General features: G+C 43.5%; 1 protein-coding gene across 1 annotated transcript; it reads right to left on the reverse strand.

The window, feature by feature from the left end:
- Window positions 1-500: 500 nt before the first annotated feature.
- sinhcaf (SIN3-HDAC complex associated factor) lies at window positions 501-11787 on the reverse strand. Its single transcript, XM_061677132.1, has 6 exons — window positions 11680-11787; window positions 6575-6702; window positions 6382-6481; window positions 5717-5840; window positions 5310-5460; window positions 501-4617 (listed from the first exon to the last, which is right to left on the reverse strand). The coding sequence occupies exons 2-6, from the start codon at window positions 6700-6702 to the stop codon at window positions 4296-4298; spliced, it is 825 nt and encodes a 274-aa protein (XP_061533116.1). The 5' UTR covers window positions 11680-11787; the 3' UTR covers window positions 501-4295.
- Window positions 11788-12061: the final 274 nt, after the last annotated feature.

Here is a 12061-nt window from a genome sequence, read left to right on the forward strand (position 1 = left end):
ATTATGTCGTATCTATTGTCATTATTGGAGTTCCTCTCCTTGTAAAAACGTGACTGGAGCAGACTAAAATTATACGGTGCAATCGTTATTTGCTCCCCTGATTAATTTGTAATGGTTACAGTTGTTTATTGATTAATGAATTATTAGTCAAAATTGATACATAAATTCAATGTTGTGCATTACATTGAGTGAAATAATGACATGATCTTAGCCAGTGATTGGGTGGTGCCCATCATCCAATTTTCAGTAGCCTGCTCCCAATCCCAAATGCCTTTTCCAATCTGCACTGTGATAATTTACATGTTGTCTAATAAAAACATGAAACTGCGTTAGGCCTTGGACGATTTTATTATTACTCTTTCAGTATTTTTATTTATTTTTGCTTAACCAACATCAGTCCTCGTCAATGTCAAATATCTGGCCTCACATATCGCAGGTACCAGAAAATGCCACTTACTTGCAAGCTGGGTATTTGTGTTGAAAAGACGAGACACACGACATTCCCATAAAACTCACAAAATTACTTTTATTAAAAGGGACAAGTAAAAAAAGTACATGATGTATCAAAAAATACAAAAGCGCTTCATCTACCGCGTAAGCGAAATCAATGCATAGCAACAATACATGCAAAGTCTAGCGTGGTGGATCCTAGCGATCGTTGCCTAAACTAAGGGGACTCAAAACGGAAGGAGTGGAGTTTGTTTGCAATCTACCAGCTGCTCAGTCTACGGTGACACACGTCTGAAGTTGATGACGGCAGATAATAAATTAGGTCGCGCACGAGTCAAATGACGAGGAAATAAATATATACGCACTTCACAAGTATGGACAACTGAGTCATTTGATGCGACGCAAATCTCACGGGAGAATTTGCGCAAAAAAAAAGTGGGCGGGGGGGAATCACGATGCGAATGCTTGAACTGGAAAGAATTCATAGTAAGTATTACGACTCGAGAAGCAGGGATGCAACAAAAGAAAATACATATGAAATAAATAAATAACCAAACCCCATCAGGGCCAACCCAGTCTTGTAATATATACAGTACATAACCTGCCCGCTGCTTCCCGACGACAAGGTGAAATTTCATATTAGTGTTATAGCATAAACATACTAATGACCCGGGACAATCACAAATCATGCATTGCTTTTGACATGGGGGGCACTGTGGAGGGATTTTAATGTGCTTTGGCTTCCGCTTAATGAATAAAGTCATTTTATACGCTCACTTGTCAAGTTATTAAGTAACCACAGATTTAAAAAAAAGAAGAAAAAAAAAGAAAAAGACAAATATGCAAAGTAGCCTTGGATCATGCTGCTCAAAGCCATCTCTAATATTTAGGCAGAATCGTCGAAAGACCCATTCTTACGCAAGTCAGCTGTGAAAAGTTAACAAAATAAATACACACACACAAAAAAAAAACACCTCTCAAAGAGATTTTACAAAACAGATATTGTCTGGAGGTACCTAATTAATAAGCAAACAAGTGAGTATCACAACATATTTGTAGTATAGAAGAACATTGGCATAGAAGTCCATCTTGTATGGAAAGCCATGTGCAGCATTCATTCCATATCATTCATATCCAGTTTCAGGCCCGTGCACTAGTACGCGCTTTTTCGATCCACGAGTAAGACAATTCACGGCACTGGTGGAACAGTAACATATTTTCCACTACTAGTGCCACTTTTGGTCCATTAGTATGATCTTAAACTGGAAGTCAGTGTAGTAGAACGCTCTTTGTCCTCACTAGTAGGACAACTACAACAACCAGCGCACAACTAGCGGGTCGCTTAGTAGTACAGTGTTAGTAGTGCGCTGATGTCAACAACCAGCGCACAGTTTTGCCTCACTGGTAACATGCTGCTGTCCTGTTAGGGCGCCATAGTTGGCCTACAAGTGGACAAAAATGTTACACAAAAAAAAAAAACATTACTCGTAAGACAGTCGTCATTCTACCAGTGCCCTGAGTTGTCTTACTAGTGAGGACAAAGCATGTAGTTGTACATTGAGCTTAAATTAGATCTCGGATAAAAGTTTGAACGGCTTTCCATAAGCTTGTATAAAGTTACTTTCATATGATATACTGGTCAGGAATGACTGATATTGCTATTGCTGAATGACAAAGTTTTCGCTGTCATGTTTTATGTTATTGTTACTATTTTTGTTCCCCCACTTTTCTTGGGTTTGTCTTTGTTTACATACAAAAATAAGATAAGATAATTTGATCCAGAATAAAAAGAATCAAAAGAAAAAGTAAGATTTACAGTTTATATAAGGCCATGCAATTGAGTCGACTCACGCATCGGATCACGGGGGGGGGGGGTGGAGTATTTTGGACGAGCGGGCACAAAAATGCACAACGTGTTACTGAGGCCACAATAAATCATCGCTCTCTCTCGCTCGGTCGTGCTCCTCGAAACCGATCCAGAATGAAGAAGTGTGAGTAAGGCTGGTGCATTTGCTGTTGAAGCTGTGAATCGGCCTGCTATCAAAGTGCCGGCCCAGCCGGGCCGGCGTTTGCGCGCGCGTTACTACTAATCCGGTCCACAAACGCAAACACCTCGACGGGCGTGGATGCCACCGAAGTTCATCCGTCAGTAGGCCGAGGCCGCCGGTTATGGCCGGGCTCTCGGAGCCTTTATTGCGTATCTTCGATGTCCAGTTGAAGGTCCATCTACTACAGCACGCTCATTGTCTGCACTAGTAAGACAATTGAGGGCACTGGTAGAACGACGGTGTCTCACTAGTGTTGTTTTGCCTCCCCATTTCTGCACACTACTAGGAAAACTACACGATATTAGTGAGTCAAAACTGCACAAATTGACAGTGACATATTGTAGCCGTACTACTAGTGTGCAGAAATGTCATACAGTAGTGGGGGGGAAAAAACACTGCTATTAAGACCCAGTCATTCTACTAGTGCGCTGAATTGTCCTACCAGTGAGGACAAAGCGCGTACAAGCACATTGACCTTAAACTGGATATCAAGGATAAAGAATAAATGCTCAAACAGCTTTCCATAGCCGTTACTGAATAAGATTGAGGAGTGGGGTGAAAAAAAAAAAAAATTCTCTGAACTGTCAAGTGATCCTGGATTATAGGATATAGAATGTTAACACACACAAAAAAATGTTAACTGTCATGTTAAATGTTTTTCTGTGTTTACCATCTCGCACGGCAGTCGCGCATCCTCTTGAGGTTGACATCCTAAATGCTGGTTGACGAAACCTAAAAGTAGCCCCGACGTCTTGCGGACGAAAACGCGGAGCGGCTGTCTTGCATCGTGGAATCAAAAGTGAAAGTCCGGCATGTATGTAAAGACCAAAAAAAAAAAAAAAACTAAATCATGAGATGCTGGCCCATTTGCCAGGAAGGTGAGAGTATTAAACGGTAAAAGATGAAAGACGAGAGTCCATACGTTGACTGTCTAATGCAGTGATTCCCAACCAGTTTGCCGTGGCAGTAGGGCTGCAAAATTTCAAGGGAATTTACAGGTATTATACTGCCCCCTGGTGGTCAAGTTACACTCACCAAAAAGTGCTGCAATGAATGCTTCATGACACACAAACTGTTCAATTCTTTACTTCTCTTTAATTATATTTGTACGATTTTGTAAAGTACATAATATAAGATTCTATTTTCCTGATTAAAAATATAAAAATGTCCGTTTGTTGTTTTCAGGGGGAGGCTGGAATGGATTAATGGCATTTGGATTCATTTCAATGGAGAGAGACGATTTGAGATTTTGAGTGAAGCGTTGTCACGGAATGAATAAAATTCGTATCTCAAGGTATCGCTGCATTTCCGATGGAAAGTTTACAACTTGGAATATTTCAAAAATTTCCCATCTTAACACCCAATGGAAATTCACCAGAAATGTTTCACCCGTTTGCAATCATCGAGTTTGGTCGCAAGAAATGATCCAATTTCACTTCAACAGTCCGAACATTCTTCTTCATTTACTTCAAATAATTGATCTTAGTTCATCTCTCTATGCCAGCAACATATAGTGACAGGCACAACAATGAAATGCTCTTCCACTAGACGGCAGAAGGTACAAAATGTACCTATTCATCCACCTTTTTGTGTTTTTTTTCCCTCATGCAAAATATATGCCTTGGCTCAGTGAAGGTTGGGAAACACTGCTCTAACACAACAAACAAATCTCCAGCATTGTGACGGAGAAGACCAGAAATATTTTCAGCTGCTTTAAACTCACTGAAGGCGGCGTGAGGCGCCTTGCAAGTGCTCGGAGGAGGACGAAGGAGATGTGCGCAGGAGACCTTTGCGACTTTACCAGGCTCCTTCTGACGTTGTCGCCACGGTGACGCAAAGCTGCGCCGCCGCCGTTGTCGTCTCCTTTGCCTGCTCTTCCTCGGGCGGTGACGTCACCCGACTGACGGGCACACCTTCCGCCCGACTGCCCTCAACTTCCAACTCTTCCTCCTCCACATCTTCATCGTCGGCCTCTTCTTCTTCTTCATCGTCCTCCTCGTCGAGCTGCTGCTGCTGCTGCTGCTGCTGCTTCTTGCGACAGCATGGTTTGAACAGGTGGGGGTCGATGAGCACCTCCCCAAAGCGACCCTTGTAGATGATTCCGCAGCACACCTTTTGTCTGGACCAAACAAGAAAACAATCAATAAACACTATTTTAGCAACTGAATCAATGTACAGAGTACAGTGAAGCCCTGCACATTTGAGTTAGGACATTTGAAAATTTTTCCTTTGGAACCTATTCTCCGTTATTGCCTGAAATTTTCGGCGATTCGCTGTTTTTGTGCCCGGGGCAAAGCGATAAATGCATTACTTTGGCGCCATCCTTTGCCATTTTGTTGCTGTCGGTTGAATTCATTGACAAGTGTTTTTAATCTGGGTTTGAGATGTCCTGTCCTTGAATGCATCTCGTGCACAAAGTGAAAAAGAACGATAACTAGCAAATACTATTGATGAGCCTCATGTGAAGTGTAACGTCGCTTACGTAACATGCGTTTATTATGATTGTGTACATTCTAGATGCATGGTGCTGATGCTTTATGAGCCGTGCCGTTTTAAGTGCTTTGCTGCCATCTTGTGGCAATTATAGGCAATTACAAATCCCTTTTAGACGCTCCGCCAATACGGTGACCCTGCCGCGTAGAGTGAAAATCTGCAAATAATTGAAGGCCACACAAAATGGTTTGAAGATTGCCACAGAATGATGACAAAGCACTTTTTTTGGGGGGGGGTGATCTTTTTCACACTTGACCAGGCGTTTAAGAAGTTAAAAATGTCTGCGAGTGTACCACTTGCTTCACGAGTGCAAAGTACCTCTTCCAGTAGGTGAGATCCAGGAAGGAGAAGACAGGCGAGCGGCCCGACCCTTGGCTGAGCTCCGTGTCCGAGCCGTCGTCGGACAAGTTGCTGTAGCTGGGAGACTGAGCCGGGGACGCGCTGGACGTGGTGCTGTGGGCGTCGGAATCTGATGTGGGGCACAGCGGTGAGGCGGCGCATTACAGAAGACAATCTACACTACTCAAAAAATAAAATAAAAACAATTCTGCCATATCTGGGCTTGGGGTGAAATTTCAAAACAAAACAAAAAATGCACTGTAACCTTTACAGGTGAACTTCATTTGACCTTGATGTGAACTTTTGAATTCCCGCAACTTGCTATTCTCCACCAAAGAGCTGAACAGCAAAATGTGATACAAATGTCAGGAATGGCAGAACGTAACTGTTTCTTTTGAGCTCTTTCTGCAGCCTGTTGATCTGGCTCGGACGGGCTTTCTTGGCGACGGACTTGATCTTCTTGGGCCGAGAGGTCAACTTTAGACTGGGACCGCCTCGAGCATCAACCACCTGCAAGGACAAGAAGTCAATCAAATCTTCATCAATCATTGGATGTTTTTCAAGCAAAGACGGGGTAAACAGTGTTCCGCTGCCACATCAGCAATTTTTTTAAGCCATCGGTCTTTATAGGTTTTTACAGTATACGTGCAAGTCCAAATTTAGAGTTCGGCACATTCAGTGTAGTACCAAGTTGTGCCACAACATGCTGGGCAGCACTGAGCTCTACTGGGAGAGATGAGGGTCAATTATGGGCCACAAAGAAGAGGCAGAGAAGTTCCTCAACAAAGCTCCAGTAAGTCTTTTTTCCCCCCCACAGAGCAGAGAGAATAAATGCCTACGATTCATGTTGGATGCTATGTTTTTATGCGTTCCTGCTGTGTGTGTGGGAAAGTAGCAGTTGTCTGAAGGTGCTATGCTAATTTCTCTTAGCCCCTCTTTGTCAGTCTGCATTGTGTTAAGAGTTAAGCAAGCGGACATTCATCCAGCCATCCATCCATTTTCTTTACCGCTTATCCTCACAAGCATAATTTATGCAGAGGTTCAGACTCACATGATTCCAGTTCTTCTTGGTTCCCACAGGTAGCTTTTTCCATCGCTTCACCAGGAGCACACAAGCGTTGCAGATCTCTCCGGATCGCGTTTCGCTCAATCTGCAAGATGAGGTCTCGTTAGGGAAAGAAAAAAAAAAAAACAACAGCGCCACGCGGTCGTCTTTCACGCCGGTCCCGCTGCTCTGCACTTGCCCAAAACAGCTCCTGAAGTCTTTCTCGTAGCGCTTGCTGTCGGTGAAGCGAGAGCTGGACGACTTTGCGCGGCAGATGCAGCAGCCGTCCAAACTCCTGTACATTTTCGGCTTGTGAAAGCCAAACATCTGCGAGCCGAGAAAAACACAATCAAAACATTTTGCAGACCGTCGATGCATCGAAATACACCGACTTGTGTCTTATACACACCTGCGTCTGCCCAAACAACACAAATTTGACTTGAATTAAATTAAAAAGAAAAAAAAAAAAAGGAAAAAAAATCCTCTGTAGCTGTCAAGTACTGGAAAAGCATAGCCAATTAAATACAGGACAGTGCATCCCGCTAAAGTACAAGATAGCTGCTTTCGACACTTTAGATTGGCCAGTAATTTGTTAAATAAATAAATCGTATTCATCGAATTTGACCAAAGTTGTACACAGGAGACTTCCGCCCGACAGTGACATTATGTAATATTCAAATTCCTTGAGATGGTGACTTGTTGGTTTTCGTTAGCGGTTTTCCCGTAACGTAGCATAATTACCATCAAATCTATGCTCTTCGGCTAGGTCGTTTCGCATTATATGTTAGCATTAGTGGAGCGGACATTCCTAAGATGAAACGTGAACATTTTGGTGTTTAAATAGACAATGTTTGACTGTCTTTTGTTTTATATGTCAGTTTTGCAGTCAACTTCAACTGGGAGTGAATAATAACTTGTAGCAAGCACGCCATACCTCTTATTTGTAGAACTGTGCCAGTGTTTTTTGTTGTTGTTTGTTTCATCAAAGTGAGTTATACAGGTGCTAAGGAATACTTTATTTAAAAAAAAAAGGTGTTTTAATAAGTTTAAATGTGTTTAAAGTGTGTGAGACACGTAAAAATATTTACAAAATGTTTCTTATGGTTTTTCTGTATCGTGGATAATCACACATCGCAGGTTTGTCTGGACCGTGTGCCCCCCCCTCCTTCCCCAACATTAAATCGCAATTGGGCACTTAGGCCTGCAGTGCAAATCCAGTCATGGTCATAATCAGCCCCCAGTTTTTTATTGCATTTATTTCACGTGTGAATTAATCCCAAACTGGGATGCTTAGTCACGAACAGAGCCCTGAATAAATTACTTTTTTTTTTTTTTTGCATCCCTTGCTGTGACCCACATGGTGCTGTTGGGTGTGTGTTTGGCAAGGGGGGGGCGGGAAAGTAGGTCAACAGTCAGACAGCGTGTCAGACAGATCATGTCACCATGCTGCGCTCTCGCCATGCACGCTTCGAGTTTGGCAAGTCCAAAATATTATCGAGCACGCACGCCCGGGCTGCAGGGGAACGTCGGCTTGCACCGAAAAGTCCGAAGAAATAAAATGAATGCGATGAGCACGCCCACTGTAGAGGGATGCCGCTATGTTGCTAGGCAAAAGTGGAGTCTCCGAAGCACATGGCGAGCACAACTGCGGCAAAAACTGCAAAGCCGCGCCCCCCCTTAGACAGACAGTGGGTTTTTTTATACCATCAATCCAAGGGGGTCTTCTGACAGTATGAAGCCACGGAGATGTCACAACACACGGAGAGCACACTCGGATGAGTATATCAGACACTGTTTAACGTTGGGAATGCATGTAGACTTGAATAAAATACAGTTGCTGCGTGAAACAAACAGGACATTAGATTACAACACACTTCATAATTCGAGGACATTTTCATCGTTCAGCCACCCAATTAAAAAAAAAGAAAATACTGTCCATTAATTACTTATCAATTACAAACAATGTAACTTTGTTCATCTATTTATGCCAGTGATGTATAGTGACAGGCAGAACATAATGAACCTGCGTATCCGCTTTTTTGTGACATTTTTGTTTGGTGGTGTGCCGTACCAGTCGTCAATCAAAGGTAAGGCGTTTACTAGAGAAGAGAAACTGGACCAAAGGCTAGAAGCAGTAGGAGGTGATTATTTGATGAAGTGCGGCATTAACCAGGCACCCAAAAATTAATTGTGGCACGGCATCCATTAGGCACAATTTCAATCAAGGAATGACCTGACCAGCATTTCAAAATGTGACTAAATATTTTATATATATATATATATATTTTTTTTTAATCAGACCAATAGGTGACATGTCAAAGGGTGGGAAATATCAAATCAATATTATAGCACAAAATAGATGTACATTTTTTTTGCCATATTGTCAATATGTTAAAAAAAACCACATTATTAAAATGGGAATTAAATATTTTTACAGTGATGGCATCTTGCAGCTATCAACATTTACTCCATGCAAACTACCTAAATCTTCCTTATCTACACCCCCAAAAATGAAATATTGACTTCTTGTCACCAGGTTCAACAGAAGATTTTTTTTTTTTAAATGACAATTTCAAGGATCAAGTGCATTTTTAAGGCGAAATATGGCACCCGTTTCTTTTTATGGCTCCCTGCACACCCTTCCCGAATAGCACAAATGATTGTGACGAACGCCACTGTAACCTTGAGCGATAAAGTAAAGGTCGAGTGTTGTGCTCTGGGCAGCTGTGACCTTTACTGCTTTATTGCCCTGACAGGAAGAACAGCAACATTGGTAAAGTACTCAAAGAATAATCATTGCTCTTCTGCAGATGGTCGCATGACGTAAAGTGACTTAAAAATGCTTTCAAAAAATAGCTGAATACATATGTATTGGCGGCACGGTGAGGCGACTGGCTAGAACGTCAGCCGTACAGTTCTGAGGACCCGGGTTGTATCTCCGGCCCCGCCTGTGTGGAGTTTGCATGTTCTCCCCGTGCCTGTGTGGGTTTTCTCCGGGAACTCCGGTTTCCTCCAACATCCCAAAAAGTAAAACATGCATGAATTGGAGACTCTAAATTGCCCATAGGTGTGAATGTGAGTGCGAACGGTTGTTTGTTTCTATGTGCCCTGCGATTGGCTGGCAACCAGTTCAGGGTGTACCCCGCCTCCTGCCCGATGATCGCTGGATAGGCTCCAGCACGCCCGCGACCCTAGTGAGGAGAAGCGGCTCAGAAAATGGATGGATGGATAAATATGTATTGTGACTGTCCATTGCCCTAATTAAAGCTATGATCTGTAAATTCTGTCGCCCCCTAGGATGCAATGCAGTATTACAACAACAGAAACTGCCGCTTCGTTGTGGCGTAGCCGGCCGGGCACTTGCATGCGACGGTTCGACAACATTTGTATTTTATTTTTAAAAATGTTTTTGGGGGGGTTTTCTTTGGAAGAGGCAATTGTTATAAATTCACTATTATTGAAGCATTTTGTGCATGCATTGTTCGGACGGTGTTGTTGATTTTACGTCATTTGTTGTTTTACGTACTTGTTGTGTCATCTAAAGCAAAATATTTTTTTTCCTTTCAGTTCAAAGGGCCAGGCTTGTATTTATGCCATTATCACGGGGGGGGAAACAAAAAAAAACAGCAGGTATACAGTATATCAAAAAATAGGATTTTTAACGGGAGTCAATGATCCAAAAATATTCCAATTTTGACTCCTGCATATGGTCAATTAGCAGCTCCTATGTCTACAAATTTTGAAAGGGCATCACGGTGCCATTTTGAAGTTACACATGTTCAAACTCTCCGGCGAAAATTTCAGCCCTCTAGTCTTGGTGGTTAAATGCTTTGTCTTAGACGAAAGACATCAAAGTCTACAAAAAAGACATAATTTGCACAGATGATGCATGTCTTTCTTTCGACTTGGATTACATTTAAATTGCCCTTAATTCCTCTCAAGTGCTGCTCTTCTATTTGTTTTGAAACTCTTACTGGCTGCTCCTCTATTTGTGTATACTTGTAAACATTGCTGCCGTGACCGTGTTTATTTCCCTCACGCGATGAATAACGCACAGACCTACTGACTAGTAGTGTATGCAGTGGCGCATCCTCGCGGGCGGAGACGATCTCCGCAGGAGTTCTGTGACGTAACTCAACATGGCAACGGACACACACGCACACACACACACGCACACACACACACGCACACACACACACACACACTTGAAAGGCGGCGGAAGGAGCGCGTGGCGGAGGGAGACGTGATGCGATTAAAAAAAAAAGGCCCTTTAACACCTTCTTAAAGGTCCCCCAAATCAACACCAAAACTGTCTCTGCCGCTTCTTTATCGCTCCCACGTCTTGTTTTCTTCGAGAGGAAAAGTGCAAGTGGTCATTTTGCTTCCCACCGCCCACTCTTTGGCCGAGGCAGCATGGCGCGCCACACTACCTGCTTCATGCGCACCCATTTTTGAAAGAAAATAACACCACGAGTACTAGCTTAGCGTACTCGACGACGTTTGCGTCTTTTTACGACGCCAAGTAGTCAAATAGGCGAAAAGTGAACACATTTTCACTCTCCCCCACCCCCCGCCCAAATTTTTTTTTTAAAAGGTTTAATTTGATATTTAGTCGCTTTCAGTGCCCTCCTCGTTGCTGTTTTCGATTTCAAAGCGTCGCGAAACATGTTAAGTGCGTTTTAATGCGTCCGACAAAATAATGGAGGAGAAATGTGTTTTAAGAGTAACGTTCGCGTGTTAGCTTGTTTTGTTGACAGCCTGCCGCCGCGTGCTCTCGCACACGGGTGGGCGTGAGAGCTTCCCCAACTTGACTGGGACGCACGCCCCACTAGCACCGCACTAAGCTTCCTTAAACACATTTATTCAACTATTTATCACCACACAAAAAAAAACGACTTTAATCGACATTTTGGACTAGTTTCATACCGGCCCCCCCCCCCCCCCAACACCACCCTTCCCCCCCGGTCCCCGGCTACATCGACCGACGAACAACAACAGCCATTGCACGCGCAACACAGCTCGTTCAATTTCTTCAACACATTTTCGACATTTTTTTTTCTCTCCACTTTTAAAAGTCATTCACTGCCAGGCCTCCCAGTTAACATGGATATTTGACTTCTAAAGCCTTCAAATGCAGTGAATGTGTTTTAACTTACGCGTTATGCGGCCGTTAAACGGAAAGAAAGAACGCAACTCCGGAGCAGTTTGATGTCAAATTACGCGAGATAACTGCCCAAACACTCCAAACCCGCCGACTCGCGTTACAAAACACATGAGAAAAAACACACACAACCGGCTGCTTACCTTGCAAAGTTGCGTAAAGTTGTGGGAAACAAAGTAGTATTCTGTCCAGTGTTGGGATTTAAAACGGCACTACGAACGTAAGGCGTCTCTTGTTGATGTCTGCGCCTGTGGGCCGGACTGGAGAGTTGTGGACGCCAGTGCGCATGCGCCGCCCATACACGCCTCCGTTTCGGTGAGTCTTCAATCGGCCTCATTTGCATAAAAGGACGCCGTGACGTCGACGTGCGTCTGCAGTCTGCTGCCCATATATGGATGGGAAGGTTGCGCGGGAACCGGAGACTCGGCCCCGGTTGCTAGGCAGCATTGGAGAAGGGCAGCTAAGGGGGCGGGGCCGCCTGCTTTTTACACAGCCGCCAGATGGCACAAGGCGGACCTCTCGCTC

Source organism: Phycodurus eques, chromosome 5 (assembly GCF_024500275.1).
Source record: "Phycodurus eques isolate BA_2022a chromosome 5, UOR_Pequ_1.1, whole genome shotgun sequence".
Taxonomy (NCBI): Eukaryota; Metazoa; Chordata; class Actinopteri; order Syngnathiformes; family Syngnathidae; genus Phycodurus; species Phycodurus eques.